This window comes from Lolium rigidum, chromosome 4 (genome assembly GCF_022539505.1).
Source record: "Lolium rigidum isolate FL_2022 chromosome 4, APGP_CSIRO_Lrig_0.1, whole genome shotgun sequence".
Classification (NCBI taxonomy): Eukaryota; Viridiplantae; Streptophyta; class Magnoliopsida; order Poales; family Poaceae; genus Lolium; species Lolium rigidum.
The window spans coordinates 48,590,174-48,610,940 of NC_061511.1; the positions used below are offsets into that span (position 1 = coordinate 48,590,174).

General features: G+C 49.8%; 1 protein-coding gene across 1 annotated transcript; it reads right to left on the reverse strand.

Annotated features, from left to right (window-relative positions):
* Positions 1 to 4,439: 4,439 nt before the first annotated feature.
* Positions 4,440 to 8,555, reverse strand: LOC124649091 (short-chain dehydrogenase TIC 32 B, chloroplastic-like). The gene is made up of 8 exons (XM_047188765.1): positions 8,438 to 8,555; positions 6,138 to 6,369; positions 5,909 to 5,988; positions 5,663 to 5,816; positions 5,508 to 5,586; positions 4,946 to 5,030; positions 4,785 to 4,831; positions 4,440 to 4,607 (listed from the first exon to the last, which is right to left on the reverse strand). The coding sequence occupies exons 1-8, from the start codon at positions 8,553 to 8,555 to the stop codon at positions 4,440 to 4,442; spliced, it is 963 nt and encodes a 320-aa protein (XP_047044721.1).
* Between the last annotated feature and the right edge of the window lie 12,212 nt (positions 8,556 to 20,767).

Here is a 20,767-nt window from a genome sequence, read left to right on the forward strand (position 1 = left end):
TCAGCGTGCAGAGGGGAAAAAGAGGTTCCAACAGCGGCGAGAGGAACACCCTGTCCAAGACACATCTCACTGGATTCAGTTGCTTATTCGTCCAGGTATACCGCGCCCCTGTGCGCGGTATTTCTTGCAGCCCCCAGTCCGCTATATGATTGTTGAAAAGCTCTAGCCTTGGCCAGTTGATCCTGTCATTATTCTTGTCCTGCTCCGTTCTGAGGAGATTAAAGTCCCCACCCATGATAATGGGCAAGTGGGTGTTCAGCACTTTGATCGAAAGCTCCTGGAGGAAGGCCGCCGAGAGCGCATGGTCCGCCGGACCATAAACCCCGAACACCCTTAGCGCGAGCCTAGCAGGTCTGAGGATGACGTCCACAGAAACGAAGTGACGGCCCGTGTCAATCGCTCCGATCTCAAACAAGCTTTCCCTAAAGCCCATGAGCATACCGCCTGATCGCCCTGATGCAGGTAACCAGCACCAAACAAAAGTCTCACCCACTTCATGGTTCGACTCATGGCGGTGACATGGAGTAGCAGATAATCGAGACTTGTGGATCATGCATGCCCAGTGTGCAAGTTGCAGAATTCATGTCATTTTTTTTGTTTGTTTCACGTGACCCTTTTTCCTTTGGGCTGGCTAGCTAGCAATATTCATGCAATGCAAGTAGTAAGATTAACAAGCAAACGAGAAGTTTTATGCATGCACCTCGTCCCTGACGTCCACCCAACTGCACCGGCATCGAATCCTTCCTCACGACGGCATAGACCATCCGCCGCCTCACCACATCGACGTCGTTCTACTCACCTTCACCGCGTGGATGCCCAACATTAGCACCGACATCACATATAGCTCGCCGAGTCCTTGTTCTCTATGCTGCACGTGCGATATTTCTCGTTGCGCTGGGCGTCAGCTTCCTCTCTCGGCATCGTCCCCAGTCAGCCCCTCGTCACCACCATGTTAGTGCTGCTTTCTGTATGTGGAGTCATCTTTTGTCGGGGTGCTCATCATGCGGTTCCCATGGCCCGTACCCCTGTCCAAGGTGCGGGCCGTGGCCTTGTTCTTGATGGTGACCGCCACCTGTGAAGGCCATCTCTCCAACACATCCTCATGCTCACCTCCTAGATAAGCAAGTTCCAGGACACCGCGTCACGACGATTCATAACTTTGAAAGCGAGATTCGCGGGCACAATCTGGTCTCCATGACGGTGACGACGAAACCCTACGGTATTTTCGCCACAATGGCGGATGGAAATTGATTTTTTATACGGGACATGATGCGGGTGTGTGTTAGGTATATCATTGTCTTCTCCAATTTTGTGGCTATTGTGTGTTTCTCTTCCAACTTCGACATATCAAACTGAGCAGGTAACGACGTAGCGGTTGTTTGCGGGAACAACATGCAACCGGTTTTTGTTTGTTATCGATCCCTTCACGGTCTCGGAACGGTTTATTTGATGTATTGGGGTTTTTTTATGTAAAAAAAGAAGATAAACCACGGATAGTTTGGTTGGGCCTGATAGAGCCCAACATTTGGCTCACGTCTCACAAAGTCACAATGCGAAGTAAACCCCAGATAGAAATTGAGAAATTCCATTCCTGAACTCATTCCCCAATTCCCATTCGCATGTCAGACCTGATCTCATCTTGCCCCTGCCATGGAGAAGAGATCTAGGAAGGACAACTCTCTGGCGGCGGCGGCGGCTATTGACCTAACCGCCGGCCGCTTCCGCCCCATGGAGGAGGAGACACCTAAGGAGTTGATGACGGACAGCCCTCCGGCGGCGGCGGCGGCCGCTGCGGCGGCCAGCCTTCTCACGGACGACCTGATCGTCGAGATCATGTCCCGCCTCCCCGTCAGGTCAGTCCACCGCTTCAAGTGCGTCTGCAAGCTCTGGCGCGACCTCATCGCCCTGCCGGCGCACCGCAAGAAGCTGCCCCAAACCTTCGCCGGCTTCCTCTACACCACCTATCCCGGCGGCTACCGCAACCACTTGGCCGGCGTCTCGGCCACGGCCGTCGATTCCGTCGACCCTTCGCTGGCTTTCTTGGGGCCTATGAATTGCACCAAGATCCGTCTCCTGGGCACCAGCAACGGCCTCCTCCTCTGCTCCTGCTACCACAACGACGAGGAGGAACGCCTCGTCGTCTGCAATCCCGCCACCCAGAGGTGGACCGAGCTGCCCCCTCCTCCCCAGCCGCAGCCACCCGCGGAATTATGTGCCCAACACCTCGCTTTCGATCCGGCAGTCAGCCCATCCCATTTCCACGTCCTTGCTTTTGAGTGCACCGGCAAGGATTGTCACCTCACAGGAGTTAGCATCTACTCGTCAAGAACCAGAGCCTGGACTCATAGGAACGCTGAGCTGCTTGACAAAATTGTGCTCAGCTATGGAAGTGTCTTTGTTGGCGGTATGCTGCACCTGCCGGGCGACCTGTGCACCGACCGCCGCACCGAGCCGGACGACGGCTTTGTGGTGGTGGCTGTAGACATGGAGGGGAAGACATGGAAGACGGTCCGCGTGCCACGCGGTTTATATACAGGTGCAATCGGATGGTCACAGGGGTGTTTGCACTGTGCTACTCGATATCAAGATGACGAATGGGGTGAGGAGGTAGCAGTCTGGTGCCTTAAGGATTCTGATACTAGTCAAGAATGGTTTCTGAAGCATACTGTCAGGATCGATAAGCTGATTGACTTACTTGAGATGGAGTACTCAGTGGCTGGGTTTCATCCAGACTGCGATACCATCTTCTTTGTTACGAGTGCTATTTATGATGGCAATTCGTGGGATGCGTCTTCATTAGCATCATGGGATATGCGCCGTCTGGAATTCCGTACTATCCGCCACCTCGAGAATGGTAGTGCTGGGACATATCTACCTTATGTTCCTATGTTCTCAGAGTTGACATTGGCAGATGGAAATATGCACTAGCTAGTGTTACCTTCTGTTCAATTCATGCTTGACCATACTCCAAGAAATAATTAGCTATTGTGTAGGCAGGCTGAATAATATATCTATGTGGATCACATTACTCTGCTTGTTCAATTCATGATTTTTGTATGCCTTCTGTAAAATTTTATTCTATGAAGATGGCACAGTTACATAAAGATGAATTTGAAATCATTTTTGCTATTCTTGTGCAATAGTTACACTGGCTAGGGTTTGGGTTGCTAGGACACCCCCACTGGCAGACCACAAGTGGATTTGGCTATTGAGGTCTCTGCGTGTTCATGTTGCAGGCGCTTTCTCCTGATGGCTAGGGTTCATGTTGCCATGACACCGCCACAAGCAGAGCAGAAATGTCCAGGGTGTTCTTATTTGTCACAGGTATCAGGCAGCTCTTTGTTTTAGTACACGATGTTCCTTCACAAATTTACGAACGAAGCCCTTTAATCTTCATCGCATTTGCCACTCGTAGGCAGAGCAGAAGTTGAACCTACAGTTTAGCTGCCCTTGTATTTTTTGTCACTAATTTTCATAAGGACTACATGGGTGCAGATGCATGCTGCTATATGATGGCACCCGCAGCAAAATTGTTGAAAGTAAATCTCAGTCACCAATGCAGTTGCAAGCCAGACTCACGCTTCAAAATAATCCAGTGAAGCGCAGAAACTTAACGGGAAATAACTTAGTGTTTATGTTTTGGGAATAAGATGCGCAACAAAATTAAATGGGTGTCAAATTACGATCCAAGCCGCCGCCTCCTCCTACTCCAGCATAGATCGGTTCCCTCTCCTTCGGCTGGCCTCACTAGCGTCTGAAGGAGTGGGAACCTGATCTATGAGTGGACGTTTCAATGAAAGTAGTGTTTTTTAGGTTAGGATTTTAGGTAGTAGTCTTATTTTGGTTCCCAAATCAATGGAGATGATATCATCTACAATAATTGATCTTCAACCCACTTTTTGTTGACGAGATCTTCCTTCCGGCGTCAATGATGGTGTTGTAAGATTAAAGTTCTCTAGGTAATCTAGGTATGGTTCTTTGGATCTCGCTTCGCCGGATCAATCTAGGACATTTTCTCATCGTTGCCGCGAGGACGTTTATCCCACAATATTTGTCCTAGCTGCTACATCTTCGACCATAGTGATTCGTATCCTTAGCTCCCTGACGATGTCGATCTGGCTGCTCGGTTGCTTTTTACCTGGCATACTGATGTTGGATTTAAGCCAACTCGGCCTTCGGCGTGTTAACAGCGATACTGCCATACGAGTGCCATGGTCTTCCCAAACCAGTGGACGCAAGACAACCTCAGCAATCGTAAGAACGAAAAAGCTGAGTGTTGGCTTCAGCATTATGTTGGAGGCGAAAGGCGTTGCCCAACTTGTAATTGGCGAGAGCAAGAGTACCAAATTTATTCATGAACAACCAATATTGGTTTTCACCATAGTAACCAAACTCGACCGTATTTGGAAAGACGCCTTTTGTGAGCCTGCTTCCGGCTCTCACTGGGCAGATCTAATGAGCTCTTCGCTGAATTCCCAGAGCTGCTTCGCCAAGGCGTCACTATTGGCTAGTTTGCTCATCTTCTCCTCGTTACAGTCAGCAAAGTATTTGCCTGTCACCCCCTTCAGCTGAGGGTCGAGCCCTACATAGCATGTAGTTGCTGCTCCCTAGAAAACCACATATTGCGTTCATACGGTCAAAAATAAATTTAGGGTAAAAAGAACAAAATCGTAAATATATATTCGTTACTTTCATCTTGTGACAGTAGGTCATTTGCTTCTCTAAATATAGTTATATCCATTGCTGAAATAAGAATTTTAGTGACAACAAGAAGAGGGAAGAACCTGGGGTGCAGTCTTCCACATCATGTAGGTGACGACTCGAATAGCCTCTGCAGGAGAAAATAAACAAGTTTCATAATACGGGGAGATAAATGAACTGTCACTCAAACTAGGGTACAGGTATAAACTGATTCACAAGGACATTTGGACTTGAGAAAACATACTCATCATAGCTAATGAGTGCCTCATTAAATTGGTCATGATCAATCCAGGATGAACGCAATTAACTGTGATGTTAGCTCCTTCCTCCTGTTTCAGTGGGATAATTCGTCATGTTACATCAGAACAATTTTTTTTTGCTGGGGGTAGAGAATTAATATATACAAGTAGATCTAAAAAAGTCAATGTGCAGTGGGTGAAAAAGCCAATAAATACCGTGTAATAATGACGATAACTAATACTAACAGTTTTAGCACGAAATGTCAGATTTGCTTTCGGAGAAGCATAATAAGATGTTGAAAGAATTACTGACACAATTCAGCATATGCAAGAGTAGTACAGATCTTGGATAATCGCTTTAAGTTTTAGTAATTTTTCATTTGAGGAAATGAAGCCCTAAGATGTTGTTGCTTTACTAGCAATGATCCACACTTCATGTATTGTAACAGACTAACGGGGAAGGTTAAAAAAAGTCATGAACATGCTAGACAAATACTATGTCTTCAAGATCCATTCTAATGCATAAAAATTGAAAAGAAAAGGCCAAAAATTTGTACAAAATGATACCCTGAGCCGCCTAGATAGCTCTTTGGCATGCAATATGTTTGCAAGCTTAGACTGTCCATAGGCCATTTTATCACTGTATCTGGCAATACAAAACCATATTAGCAACAGTGGAATCAATAACAGATTTTCTTTCAGAGGACAGTAAGAACCCATACCTTTTCTTGTCATTGAGTTCATCAAACTGGATCCCCTTTGGAGACGTGTGGTGGTGCGCGATTGATGACAAGTTCACAATGCGACCCTCAATACCCGTAGACTTTGCAGTAGCTTTCATATTATCAAGAAGAAGGTTGGTAAGCAGGAAGTGACCTGATTGAGCATAAGGAGTGAAAAAAAATAGCATCAGGATATCCACCATTAATATTGTCTGTTTCTTTGTTGCTGACAGTAAAAGACAGTACCGAGATGATTGGTGGCAAACTGCATCTCAACATTATCTTCAGACAGTTGGAAAGGACAGAGCATGACACCTGCATTGTTTCTGCAGAAGAGAAGGATTTTACAGAACTTGATTCAATGAGATGAACACATTGCTGCAATACACTAGCAACGATATACAGCTAGCCCGAACGGAACTCAATCAATGTACATAGAAAACAAAATCATAATGGACAGAGGGTTTACACTTACATCAAGATGTTTAGAGGAAGATTCATTGAGCTGAGCTGGTCCACGAAGGCCCTGACCGACTTGAGGGAGCTAAGGTCAAGCTTCAGAACATCGACACGAGCTGTTGGGTTCGACTCTGTGATGCGTTTTTTTGCCTCTGATGCAGCCTCTGTGTTTCTCGCAGCGATGATGACATGGGCTCCTCTCAGGGCAAAGACTCTCGAGGTCTCTAGACCAATGCCACTAGATGCGCCTGAAAGATATCAGAATTGAGGCTTTCAGACGAACATGAATAGTTCTTTGGAAAAATCATAAACTTAGAGTTGTGGTAAAAAAAAAACTTAAAGCAAGAGTTGTTCAAAAGAACCTCAGGAAAATGCTAGTGGCGTTGATTCTCAAGATATGTGAAAAAAGTTCGGGGAAATGCTAGTGGTAGTATCGGCTCTCAATAAAAACAGTTCAGGGAGAAGGCTCTCATTTATCAATAAATGTGGAAATTAGTCTCACAACCAACCAGGAAATGGCGCGCAATTCACAGATTTAGTGAATTTCTACATACAAAATAAACAGATACAGATGATTAAAATATATCAGAGGAAGCTATATTTGCCATCAATGTGAACTTTGCCAAAAATGGTCTCACAAGAAAAGAACATACAGATACTTGGTTGGTTCTTGTTGAATATTTAGACAATAAATAGTCCCTATCGTAGTCCGATACGAAGCGAATTGCCGGACTAGCATCTGGCCATTCATTTAGAGCGATTCATCCAACGTCACACGGATGGGATATATAAGGGCCCGCACCAGGCACCACACCACACCCCGTCCCCAACGAGCTCGTCGCCGCCACCACTACCGTCGATCCTTTCCTGTCGCCGCTTGCCGTTGTCGTCGTGTCCGGCCCTCCCCTGACGTCGCTCAAGCTTCTAGCAGCGCTCGCTGGTGCTGCATTGGTTCCATGGGCCATACCTCCAGTGCGGCCTCAGGATGACGAGGGAGAGAAGCGCAGAACCAACAACAGCATTGGCGTGGGGCGGCGGCGCAGCCCAGCGGGTGCCAAATCACATCAAGGTTGAGCGCGGCGAGGAAGCACCGCACGCGGTCGTCACGGTTCATGGTTCTTCGTCCGCGAGCTCATGACACCTTGACCTCACCCGCCGACGCGTTCAGCGCATGGTCGCTGCTTCTCCGCCGAGATCGCTGAATGGTGTGACGCTGGCTGTCGCTGCCTCTATTGATACTGACCGCGCAGGATGCTTCCTAACCCAAATCGTTTTTGCTTCCTTCATAAAAAAATAGTGATTCCCCCGTATCACCTGTCTGCTTCTTACGAACAAGGACGTCCTTATGAAAATCCAGCGGTGCTTCACTTCCCGGACCATGGATCATACTAGCGTCACATGTGCTTCCTTCTACCAATTTAATTGCTCCTTGATCCAAAAATAGATCGTCCAAAACTCCAGAGCTACCGATAGAAGAATGGCATGCTTCTAGCATACAAAATTGTGCTTCACACAGTTTTTCAATGGAACTCCCTTCCGGGGAAGAAGCAACTCCCAGGGCGAAGAAAACGTATGAGGTGTTAGCGGCATATCCGGACGTAAATTATAGGAGGTGTAGGCTGTATGGAGACGTGAATTACGGAACCGTTATCATGAGCAGTTTTTACGAGAGAGCCATGCAATCCAGCCCTGCAATCACGCATTCACGCCCAACAGCCGCGGGACTGGTTTACAATCGTACGGTCAAACTGCTTCATATCCTACGGCTAAAGGCTAGTCCGATGGAAATCAGATATCGATCAGCTTCAGATTCCTAGCGCTGCCCATAAGTCTTTTTTTTTTGAGAACACAGTACAATGAAGACGCTCACAAACACGCACGTACAAACACCCCTATGAACGCACGCACGCACACCCTACCCCTATGAGCATCTCCGAGGAACTGAGCCGGCATATCTTGAGATTGACGAAGTCACCACTGGCGCCTCGCTGTTGACGGGCACGTCACCTACCACTGAAAGCATAGCGCCGGTTAAATCCTGGAATAAATCCAGGTAAATGCAAACACCCATGTCAAGTCTAGGACTTGAACCTGGGTGGGCTGGTTCCACCACAAGGGACCTAACCACCAGAGCCAAGCTCTGTTTGCCGCTGCCCATAAGTCCAATACACATCGAAAAACATTATAGGCACCGTGGCTAGAATTGGCTGCTAGTGACGACAAACATTATCGCACCAAAAGATTTATATATGGATGAGCGACCAGAGATTAATCTTGTGCGCTGCACTGCGCTATGTCGGTTGGGACGTTGGTTACCTGTGACGACGACGGTGAGGGCAGAGGCGTCGATGCCGGCGGTGACCTGCTCGGCAGTGGAGGCGGACCCGAACCCGCTGGCGCCCGGCTTGCCGGTGATGAGCGACAAGATTCCCATCTCCTCGACTCCTGACGAAACTGAACAGGATGGGGGCTGAATGAACAAGAACAGAATGTGAGTCCCCAAGAAGAGGAAGAAGCCGAATATGTAGTGGCGATTAAACCAAGACCAATATGGAAATTCCAACAAGATTCAAGGACTAGACGACGGATGGATCGAATCGATCTCAACTGGACGGCTGTCCTAGAGGGAACGGTCGTAGACAGAGTCAAGGCCTGCATGCATGGTGTGTACTCTCGTCATATGTCCTTGAACTAGTGCAGCAGGCTGTGGTACTCACCTCTTTCTTTTTTTCTTTTCTTAGATACCAAGTTCTTTCTTCTAGAACGCGTTTGGAAGCTTCCAGACAGTCGGGCTAGGCTACGTGCGTACGAAATGGGTCGATTGGTTGCTCGTACAGTATATCTTCTTGGGCCGCACGAGCGTGCACTCAGGGCATCTCCAACGGGGCGACCCATCACGCGCCCGCGCATCTGGATAGGTCTAGCCGGACAAAAACCCGGCCCAGCGCGCGGATCCATCCCTAAAACGGATGCCCGCGGCGTTCGGATCGACGCAAACCTGGCCCAAATCTTGGCCGGGTTTGCGTGGCCGCGGACGCGAAAGGCTGGCCGCTCGCGTCCGCCCCTTGTCCCCCTGGCCCGCGTGTCATAGACATAAACAATTTTTTTCATTAAAAAGAATCCATTACAATTTTTTTAACTACTACTTCTATCCTAAATACGTACGGGGCCGGCGGCCTCGCCGGCGACTCCTCGTCGGCTCGCCGTCAGGGCCGTGGATTTCACTCGACGCGGGCGGCCTGTACGCGTGAGGATTCCACTCCAGCTTACGGGCTGGGTGGCGCGGCGGCGGCGGCGCGGGCGGCGGCTTCGGCGGAGGCCTTCATCCTCCTCCTTTTCGTCCGCGCACCTCGGGTGCGCTCGCGCTCCGCCTCCTGCGGCGGAATCATCCGCTTCCCGCATAGCTCCACCTCCTGCAGGGCGGCGCGTTCCACAACGGTGCGCGCCTCCAGGCGGACGCGGGCGGGGGCCTGGGCCTCGTGGTTCTCCTGCCGCCGGCGCATGCGCTCTTGCCGGCCGCGCTCCGCCGACTCAGCATCCTCCCGGGTGCGCCGCTCGGGCGAGGGCATCTGGATGAGGTGACGGGCTGCTGCTCGTTCTTCTGGCCGAGGAGGTCGCCTAATCGGCGGCGGCCGGCCTGCCAGGTGGCCTCGTGCTCCTTCGTCACACGCGTGAGGTCGGCGAGACGCTCCTCGATGGCGGCGTTGATGTTCGCCAGCGCGAGGTCCTCCTCGTCGACGGGCTCCTCCGCGGCGGCCGCCCCCTCCTCCGCGGCCTCGTACCAGCCGTCCGCGTTCTCGTGCCAGCCCTCCGCGGCCGCCTCCACCATCTCCGCGTCGCCGGCCTTCTTTGCCGCCGCCTCGGCAGCGACGCGGAGTGCCTCGTCGTCGGCGACCCACCGCGAGTCCGCGCGCTCCTCCTCCTCCGTCCGCGGGAACCTGGCCCGGGCGGCGAGGGAGAGCTTGGCCCACGTGGCCTGCAGGGTGCGCGGCATGGCGCCGGAGAAGGTCGAGGGGGAGAGGATGGTGATGCGGTCTGTGTGAGACCGCCGCCGTCTTTTATAGCCGGCGGCCTGGCGGGAAACTTGGGCGAGAGCGCGCGCCAATGGCGTTTTCGCGCGCGCGGGAACCTTGGTGCGCGCGGGAACTTTCCCGCGCGTTCCACCGCCCACCATGGCTGTCCCATCGAGGCCTGCCATGGCGCAGCGCCGCGCAAGGAAGACGAACCACGTGGCGTCTCTTTGGGTCGCCGCGTTTGGGTCGCACCGCGTGTCCGCGCGGCCACCCAAACGGCCCAAAACGGACGGCCCAGCGCGTCCGTTTGGGTCGCCCGGTTGGAGATGCCCTTAAAGCGCCTCAGAGGCAGCACCCACAAAGTGTAGCCAAATATGAGAGCATCTCGTGTCTCCCAAACCGTCCCCCAAAGCGATTTGGAGCGCGCCGGAAAAAAAACGCTTCCAGCCACATCCTCTAAAGTCGTTTTTTTGTCCGGCGCGGCCCGATACGGTGTCCGGCGCCCCGAGCCCGTCCCCGCCCCATAGGGAACGCACCGGGCACGCCGGAACAACGAAAAGCGAGGCGAAGCGACGGGGCCCGACCTGTCAGCGGCTCAGAAGTCTAAAATCCCGTCGCCTACCTTTGGTCAAGCGACGTTAATGGCGTCCCTGTTTTCCCAGGCGACGCAGGGACGCGTCTCGTCGTGCATGGTCGCGTGGCCGTCCGCGCCGGCGTTATTGCGCGCAACCACCCGCTGCCGCCGCTGTACATTAAGAGGCCCAGCGGTTCGTCCCAATCTCTCGCCGATCCCAAACCTTCTCCTCGCTGCCCCCCAGATCTTCTTGTCACCATTAGCAATGTCGTCCTCCTCCGCCCGCAAGATCGCCGCGGTGAACGGCTTCGACCGCGGCAGCCTAACCGTGAAGGAGGCGTGGGCGCTGTACCGCGTGGGATATCCCGTCCCGCCGGACATGCGCCTGCCAAGCAGCGGCGGCTGGAAGATGGCCGTGAACGGCATTGGCATCCCGCCGCCGCCGAAGCCGGACACAGAGCAATGGAAGGACGGCATCAGGGCCAAGCGGGCTCAACTCGACGCCGAGGAGCGGGCGGATCCGACCTAGGCGGTGAAGAACAACGATGTCTGGTGGGCCAACTACTTCAAGTCCAAGTACGACATGGAGATGAACAGCACCGCCGGCCTCATCGGTGGGCCGAACAGCTGGAATAGGGACGGGCGCGTCCTGTTCTGTGGCGTTCCGGGGCGCACCCTGGAGAGCGTCATCCGTGGCATCCGCAACGGCCCTCCAAGGTTGGAGACATCGTCGTGACCGCCAACATCTCCCGCAGCGCAATGGCAGCCGAGGAGGACGTACTCATCCTCCTCGAACTCTTCTTCCTCAGGACCGGCCCAATCGACGCCGTCCTCGTCGTACCGCTCGGCGCCCTACACCGTCCCCAACCGTGTGGTGAAGGAGGAGCACGGCGGCGCCCTCCTCATCCCGAATGACGTGGGCACTACCCTTCGGGTAACCGACGTTGTCCTATCCTATATTTCCTAGTTGGAGGCCCATGAAGGCACTTGGAGGAAAGGCGGCCCATCCGGACGGTGCACCAGAAGATTCCTTGACAAGGAAGACGAAGAAGCAGCCGAACAAGGAAAGATTAGATCTAAAACTACTGTAAACCTAGTCGTGCTCGGTTGGACCTCTTGAGACCTGGCCTCCTATATAAAGGACAGGAGAGGGGCTGCCGAGGGACACAATCAATCTTAGCAATCTTAGCCACCAGAAGCTTAGAGCTAGGTCACCGTAAAGCTTAGTATCTCGTCGAGATCCCAGCCGAACTATTCGGCACCCCATTGTAACCTATTATCATCATAATCAAGAACAGACAGGCAGGACGTAAGGGTTTTACCTCATCGAGGGCCCTGAACCTGGGTAAATCGCTCTCCCCGCTTGTCTGTGAACCGATGTCTCGTGTCAGCTTGCAGGATTCCATCAACCCAAAGCCCCTATCGGAGGGCATTGCCGAGGAGCACCCTCGACAATTGGCGCCGTCTGTGGGAACCCTGCTAGCGCAAGATCGGTCATCGGCAGATCCAGTCATGTCATCGACGTCTTCATCAACAGCGTCATCGCCAAGCCTGGGAAGCCCGATTCGATTCGGCTCCTATGAACTCACCCCACACAGCGATTCTTCTCGCTCAAACTTCTCGGATCTACAAGGAAACATGGAGATGACCATTGGCAGCATCCACTACAACGTCAACGCAGAAGGAATTCTTCAGCTGCTGGAATCACCCACCTCCAGATCAATGAGTCCTAGCGCGTCATCATCACTCGACCTTTTGGCTGGCCTGACAGGGTCGATGAGTTCGCCCGCGCCCTCGACTCCCCGTTCAGCGTCTTCCATGTCGGTAGGATCCGACGATCCCACATCCTCGGAGTTAACCTCGTACTACTGCTTGAACTGCGACGCCAGGCATGGTTTGGGGTCGAGCGACACACCGTTCATCTGCAATGCCCAATATTCATCGGGAGAGGACAGTGTCGACAGCATTGTCCGAGGAATCACCCGAAGAACGTCACACCATCAGGTTTATGCCGCCAATAACACGGGTAACACAAGTCACAGAGGAGACGGAGACCACACACCTCGTTCTAGTAGGCGAGCAAGTTTCGAAAACAGCGCCAGCAACCGCGACAGCGATTACACCATCGCAGACGAGGAATGGGCGGTAGCCAGGGCAGCCGTCCTTAACAACACCCCGCTCCCCGCAGGAACCTCGGTTGGAACCCTAAATGCCTATGGCTCTATATTAGAGAAAAACCGGGAGCACCTGTCGAGAGAGCAAGCCACCCTCGAGAGACGCCTATCTGCGGCAGACCGATCCAGCGAACGACGGAGAGGTTCGCAAGGAAGCGCCTCTCGAAGTACTCATGGGGCAGGCAAGCACCGGTCAAGGTTATCCAGGCTCTCGGAAGATGACGCTAGAGAAATAGCATCGAACCTAACCAAGTCCTTTATGACCATGGACACCGCGGGCATGCCACGGCCGAAAAACGTTGCGGGAGCAACAGCCAACCTCGCTGCGTACCTCATAAACCAGCGCCTTGAAGGATCCATGGCTCAAGCTCACCGAGGCGCCCTAGAAAGTCTCGCGATATTGGGAAATAATCTAGTTCCGCAAAAGGAAAAGACCACGACGCAGGCTAGTGGTTCAAAACATCATGCGAGAGATGCTCGGGATGAAATCACCCAGAGCAGGATAGACAAAGCAAGGCGACGACGCGCCGCCAGGAAGGACAACGATAGTGATTCTTCGGATGAGGATCAGGAGTACGACGGCAAACTCAGGGGAGCCGACTGTTTAAGTTACAAAATCCGCGAGACGATGCCGCCCAAAAAGTTCAAGCCTACTCCTACCGACGATGCCAAGTACGATGGGCAGCAGGAACCAAGATCTTGGATAGACGATTACCTGCAGACTGTGATTCTGCATAAGGGGAACCAGATAGCAGCAATGCAGTGCTTGCAGCTCTACTTAAAGGATTCAGCGCGAGCCTGGCTAAGGGGGCTGCCGAAGGGTTCCATTAAATCATGGGACGACCTAGTAGACGCTTTCGTCGCCAATTTCCAGGCAACATACAAGAGACCCGTCGGGATTGAAGAGTTACGCAACTGCCAGCAGAAGCAGAGGGAGTCGATGCGCTCATACATCGGGAGATTCACCGAACTCCTAAACGCTGCCGAAGATGTATCTATCGACAGAGCAATCGACGCTTTCAGCGACGGCGTCCGACGTGAAAGCTACATAGAAGAACTCGGACGCAAAAAGCCAAAAACCATAACCAAGTTAATGGAAATCGCCAATAGCTGGGTTGATGGTGAGGACAACGTGCGAAGGCCGCGGCAATGCAGCGATGACGAAGACGACGACCAGCCGAAGCACGACTCGGGTGGTCGAAGGGACCGCCACAAGAGAAGGAAGAACCGCAACTATGACGACAACAACCTGGTAGCCGCAGGATACTCCGATCGGCAGGACGATCGATATGACGACGAAGAGATGATCGACAGGACGGTAATCGGAATAACTGCGGGAACCGCGGCGAGTTATAAACCACGGCAGCAAAGGACTCCCGAACTGCCCTACGCCGAGCGAGATCAACGCTCCTCGTTACTTGCACTCGTATGTCGACTCTAAGGACGGCAAAACGAAGTCGAGCCACCTGCTCAGGGACTGTTGGCAGTTCATTGACATGCATAAACTCATCCAGCAGGCAGGCCAGCAACCACCACCACCACCACCACCAACTCCACCGCAGCATCAAGTCCAGCAGGCTCAACCTCATCAACCCAATGAGACGTTTCCACCACCCCGCGGTCAGATGAGCATGATCCATAGGACAGGTGTCTCGAGAAGAGAAATGAAGAAGCTCACCCGAGAGATTAACCTGGCAGAAAGCATCATGGCGAACATCCCCGAATATGTCGACTGGTCCTCTCTGAACATTACGTTCAGCCGAGCAGATCATCCGATGACCATACCAAAGCCAGGACACGCTGGCTTAGTAGTTGAGGCACAAATCGGGGGATTCAAGATGAGCAAAGTCTTTATGGACGGTGTAAGCGGGTTAAATCTGATATTTGTCAACACAATCAAAAGTATGGGAATCACCATGAGGATGCTAGAAGAGACAGACACCTGCTTCCATGGGATTCTTCCGACTGCACCGGGTTACTCTCTTGGCAGAGTTTACCTGAACGTCGTCTTCGGCAGAACCGACAATTTCAGGAAGGAAAAGATCGAGTTCGAAGTAGTGAACTGGGAGTCACAGTATCACGCTATACTCGGAAGACCAGCTTATGCCAAGTTCATGGCTGTGCCGCACTATGCATACCTCAAACTGAAAATGCCTGGGAACAACGGGACAAACATCACAGTCTATGGAAGTTTCTCTCGCTCGGACAATTGTGATCGCGACTTTCAGAGGATTGCTGCGAAGTTTGGGATCAAACAAGAAATTATCAATCCTCCACCCAAGCTGTCGATACGCGAAATCAAGGAGGAGAAACAGGACAGGGAAATCAAGAAGAAGCCAGCCGACCTTGCTCTTAAAGCCTCGGCAGCAGAAGCTTCGGCAGCAGAAGCTTCGGCAGCAAAAGCTTCGGCAGCAAAAGGTTCGGCAGTTGATGGCACAGAAGGCATAGGAGACAGCAAGACGCTGGCAACCACTGCCCAGACCCCTGGTGAAATCAACAACGCTGCAGCAACCACTAACGTGGTGAAAAAGCCAGAAGATGAGAAGAACCCCTTCCTTGCTTAAGCAATTTATCAGCGTTTAATTTTTCCCCTTTATTTTAAACAGGGCCTTCCTTTTTTCGCCCTCTAGTCTCGTGCTTACCTTATTAATGAGAACTTAAGTTTCGACCTTTTGTTAAGCATTGCAGTAATTCAAAACGTCTAAGCCGCATCACCATGCAACATAGTCCGCGGTAGAAGATCGTGCTTCAAAAGAAAAGCCTCTACGAGTGCTAAAAGATACAAAGCAAACAAGGATGTTAATCCTTCCCTCTGTTATAGATGCCTCTACGAGTGCCGTAAATAGCAAGAGTTTGAAAATAACACACAATATAACCCACGTTCGATATTTTACTTATGGAAATATCAAAGAACAACGGGCTCATCGGCAGCATCATTGCACCCGAAGTATTCGGGAATGACTGTCAGAACATACATCGTTGAAAGCAAAGTTGCACATACAACGGGTTTTAGCAAGACCTGCAACACGAGCTGATCACTCACATAATTTGCTGACCAACGAATATGAAAAACGTTTAACGAACAATTAAAATTTGTTCCCTCAAAATTTGCCAATGGCGTCAACACGGTAAAAGTACATATACATGTATCTACCGAATATACAACTTCGGCTAAACAATCATAACATTTGGATAAAGTAGCCAAAATAGCCTATTTACAAAGTAACATCAATCCCTGAATTCACCCTTGAGGAGTTTCTCTTTTTCCAGGTACCTTTGAATCCTTTTCAAGTCTGTCGACAATTATATTGGCGGGCAACAATACCTTCGGATACAGTACCTCCAAGTCGCCAGTCACGTTGGCAATAGACAGAAAACTTGCTGAGGGATAACGAGCAAGTACAAGGGCAAGCGTAAACCTGGCCCCTGCAAAAACTTGAGCTCGCACCAAGTCTCGAATCCTCTTGGCATTTCCAAACTCAGACATCAAAGTCAGCAGCGTAGGGGGAACTGTGTTTAAAGGGAACATTGTCTTCCAAACCACCCTCATTGCTTTGTAGCACTTGTCGAAGAAATGGTGGACTTGCTGAACCCGATCCTGAAATTGTGCGACAGTCGAAGCCTTCGAGTGTTCCCGCTAGAAAATCTCTTCGTCTGAGGACAGCTGGGTTAAAGCATGTACACGCTCGTGAATCCGTTTGTTTTCCTCCGCACGGTTCAGAGCTATGACTGGCAAAGAAATAATTAGAGGATCAGACAAGGCGTTGTTGACAAAAGGGAGTCGGGATCAAGAAACTTACAGTTCAAACTCTCGGTAGCTTTATGCAGCTCAGTAAGAGCGTACCGCTCCACGTCGACTGCAATCTCGCTCTTCTTATTGACAATCGCAGCTAAGGCGTAAGTACTACGCAGGTCCTTTTCCATCTGAGTGATCTGATCCTTCATACGCTGGATCCGATTACCTTCAGGAAGAGCACCCGAAGAGTCATCGACAAATGAAGGCACTGGGAAAACCTGCAGGAAAACAGCGTTAAAAAAGATGACAGATATTGCCAAATTGAGCATCCAAAGAAACTCCCATCGGGAGAAGTGCAAGTAAAAATATCATAATAGAGGTGTGCTAGCAACATTGCCAAACACGGAGTTTATTACAAACACAAGTTTTGCAACAGAACAATGTTTCACATCAGCCCGAAGATAAGTTTGTTACAAAAATCAAGGAGCTTGGGTCTGAGTCGATAGACTGGGTCCAGTCGATGTCTTTCTTGATGAAACTAGTTCAAGGAGCTGGCGAGCACAAGTAAGGGCAGGCGTTGTAAAGACACTTAGGTCAACGAATTGAAGGAGATATGCCCTAGAGGCAATAATAAAGTGGTTATTATTTATATCTTTGTGTTTATGATAAATGTTTATATATCATGCTATAATTGTATTAACCGAAACATTAATACATGTGTGTTATGTAAACAAACAATGAGTCCCTAGTAAGCTCTCTTAACTAGCTTGTTGATTAATAGATGATTAGTTTCATAATCATGAACATTGGATGTTATTAATAACAAGGTTATATCATTATATGAATGATGTAATGGACACACCCAATTAAGCGTAGCATAAGATCACGTCATTAAGTTATTTGCTATAAGCTTTCGATACATAGTTACCTAGTACTTATGACCATGAGATCATGTAAATCACTTATACTTGGAAAGGTACTTTGATTACATCAAACGCCACTTGCGTAAATGGGTGGTTATAAAGGTGGGATTAAGTATCCGGAAAGTATGAGTTGAGGCATATGGATCAACAGTGGGATTTGTCCATCCCGATGACGGATAGATATACTCTGGGCCCTCTCGGTGGAATGTCGTCTAAAATAGCTTGCAAGCATATGAATGGTTCATAAGAGACCACATACCACGGTACGAGTAAAGAGTACTTGTCAGGAGACGAGGTTGAACAAGGTATAGAGATATCGATGATCAAACCTCGGACAAGTAAAATATCGCGTGACAAAGGGAATCGGTATCGTATGTGAATGGTTCATTCGATCACTAAGTCATCGTTGAATATGTGGGAGCCATTATGGATCTCCGGATCCCGCTATTGGTTATTGGTCGGAGAGAGGTCTCAACCATGTCTACATAGTTCGCGAACCGTAGGGTGACACACTTAAGGTTTGATGTCGTTTAAGTAGATATGGAATAAGGAATGGAGTTCGAAGTTTTGTTCGGAGTCTCGGATGGGATCCAGGGACATCACGAGGAGGTCCGGAATGGTCCGGAGAATAAGATTCATATATAGGAAGTCATATTCCAAGTTTGGAAATGATCCGGTGCATTTATGGCAGGTTCTAGAAGGTTCTAGAAAAGTCCGGAAGAAATCACCATGGAAAGTGGAGTCCCGAAGGGACTCCACCTTGCATGGCCAGCCAACCCTAAAGGGGAGGAGTCCAAGGTGGACTCCCCAAGGGTGGCCGGCCAAACCCCCAAGGAAGGGGTGGGAGTCCCACCTTGAGTGGGATTCCCCCCTTGGGTAGGTTTTGTCCCTATGGAAGGTTTTGGTTTCGGGTCTTATTCGAAGACTTGGATACCAACACTTGGGGATTTCCACCTATATAATGAGGAGGAGAGGGAGGGGGCTGCCTGATGTCTACGTTCCCCCTCCTTTCCTGTAGACAGTGTTGGGCCTCCAAGTGCAGAGGTTTGTAGAACAGCAGCAAGTTTTCCCTTAAGTGGATCACCCAAGGTTTATCGAACTCAGGGAGGAAGAGGTCAAATATATCCCTCTCATGCAACCCTGCAACCACAAAGCAAGAAGTCTCTTGTGTCCCCAACACACCTAATAGGTGCACTAGTTCGGCGAAGAGATAGTGAAATACAAGTGGTATGAATATATATGAACAGTAGCAATGGTGCCAGAAAATAGCTTGCTGGCGTGTAGTTGATGGTGGTAGTATTGCAGCAGATAGTAACGCAGTAGAAACAGTAAACAAGCAGTAGTAACTCAGCAGTATTTGGGAACAAGGCCTAGGGATTACACTTTCACTAGTGGACACTCTCAACATTGATCACATAACAGAATAGATAAATGCATACTCTACACTTTTGTTGGATGATGAACACATTGCGTAGGATTACACGAACCCTCAATGCCGGAGTTAACAAGCTCCACAATAATGCTCATATTTTAGTAACCTTTAGTGTAAGATAGATCAAAAGACTAAACCAAGTACTAGCATAGCATGCACACTCTGTCACCTTCATGCATATGTAGGAGGAATAGATCACATCAATATTATCATAGCAATAGTTAACTTCGCAATCTACAAGAGATCATGATCATAGCATAAACCAAGTACTAACACGGTGCACGCATCGTCACCTTTGCACACATGCGGGAGGAATAAAACTACTTTAATAACACATCACTAGAGTAGCACATAGATAAATTGTGATACGATGCACATTGCAATCATAAAGAGATATAAATAAGCACTTCACTACACTCTTCAACAGTGAATAAGTACTTCGTGAAATATAGCCTAAGAGACCCACACGGTGCACACACTGTCACCTTTACACACGTGGGACAAGGAGTCTCCGGAGATCACATAAGTAAAACCCACTTGACTAGCATAATGACATCTAGATTACAAGCATCATCATATGAATCTCAATCATGTAAGGCAGCTCATGAGATTATTGTATTGAACTACATAGGAGAGAGATGAACCACATAGCTACCGGTACAGCCCCGAGCCTCGATGGAGAACTACTCCCTCCTCATGGGAGCAGCAGCGGTGATGAAGATGGCGGTGGAGATGGCAGCGGTGTCGATGGAGAAGCCTTCCGGGGCACTTCCCCGCTCCGGCAGGGTGCCGGAACGGAGACTCCTGTCCCCCGGATCTTGGCTTCGCGATGACGGCGGCTCTGGAACTTTTCTCGTATCGTGGCTTCCTCCGTAAGGGTTTTCGATGCAGGGGCTTTATATAGGCGAAGAGACGGCGCAGGAGGGTCAACGAGGCGACGACACCATAGGGTGGCGCGGCCAGGGCCTGGGCCGCGCCACCATGTCATCTGGGCCCACCAGGGCCCCCCTCTGGTGGCTCTCGGGTGTTCTGGATGCTTCCGGGCAAAATAGGAACCTCGGCGGTGATTTCGTCCAATTCCGAGAATATTTCTTTACTAGGATTTCTGAAACCAAAAACAGCAGAAAACAGGAACTGGCACTTCGGCATCTTGTTAATAGGTTAGTTCCAGAAAATGCATAAATATGACATATAATGTGTATAAAACATGTAGATATCATCAATAAAGTGGCATGGAACATAAGAAATTATCGATACGTTGGAGACGTATCAGCATCCCCAAGCTTAGTTACGCTCGTCCCGAGCAGGTAAAACGATAACAAAGATAATTTCTTAAGTGACATGCCATCATAACCTTGATCATACTATTGTAAGCATATGAGATGAATGCAGCGATCAAAACAATGGTAATGACATGAGTAAATAAATGAATCATAAAGCAAAGACTTTTCATGAATAGTACTTCAAGACAAGCATCAATAAGTCTTGCATAGGAGTTAACTCATAAAGCAATAATTCAAAGTAGAGGTATTGAAGCAACACAATGGAAGATTAAGTTTCAGCGGTTGCTTTCAACTTGTAACATGTATATCTCATGGATAATTGTCAACATAGAGTAATATAACAAATGCAATAAGCAACTATGTAGGAATCAATGCACAGTTCACACAAGTGTTTGCTTCTTGAGGTGGAGGGAGATAGGTAAACTGACTCAACAATAAAAGTAAAAGAAAGGTCCTTCAAAGAGGAAAGCATCGATTGCTATATTTGTGCTAGAGCTTTGATTTTGAAAAC

Coding starts and splice junctions, on each gene's coding strand:
- LOC124649091 (XM_047188765.1), bottom strand. CDS start 8,555: ATGGGAATCTTGTCGCTCATCACCGGCAAGCCGGGCGCCAGCGGGTTC. Junction 5,989..6,137: donor CTTCCTCTAAACATCTTGAT/GTAAGTGTAAAC, acceptor TCTCTTCTGCAG/AAACAATGCAGGTGTCATGC. Junction 4,608..4,784: donor TGTGGAAGACTGCACCCCAG/GTTCTTCCCTCT, acceptor GTGGTTTTCTAG/GGAGCAGCAACTACATGCTA.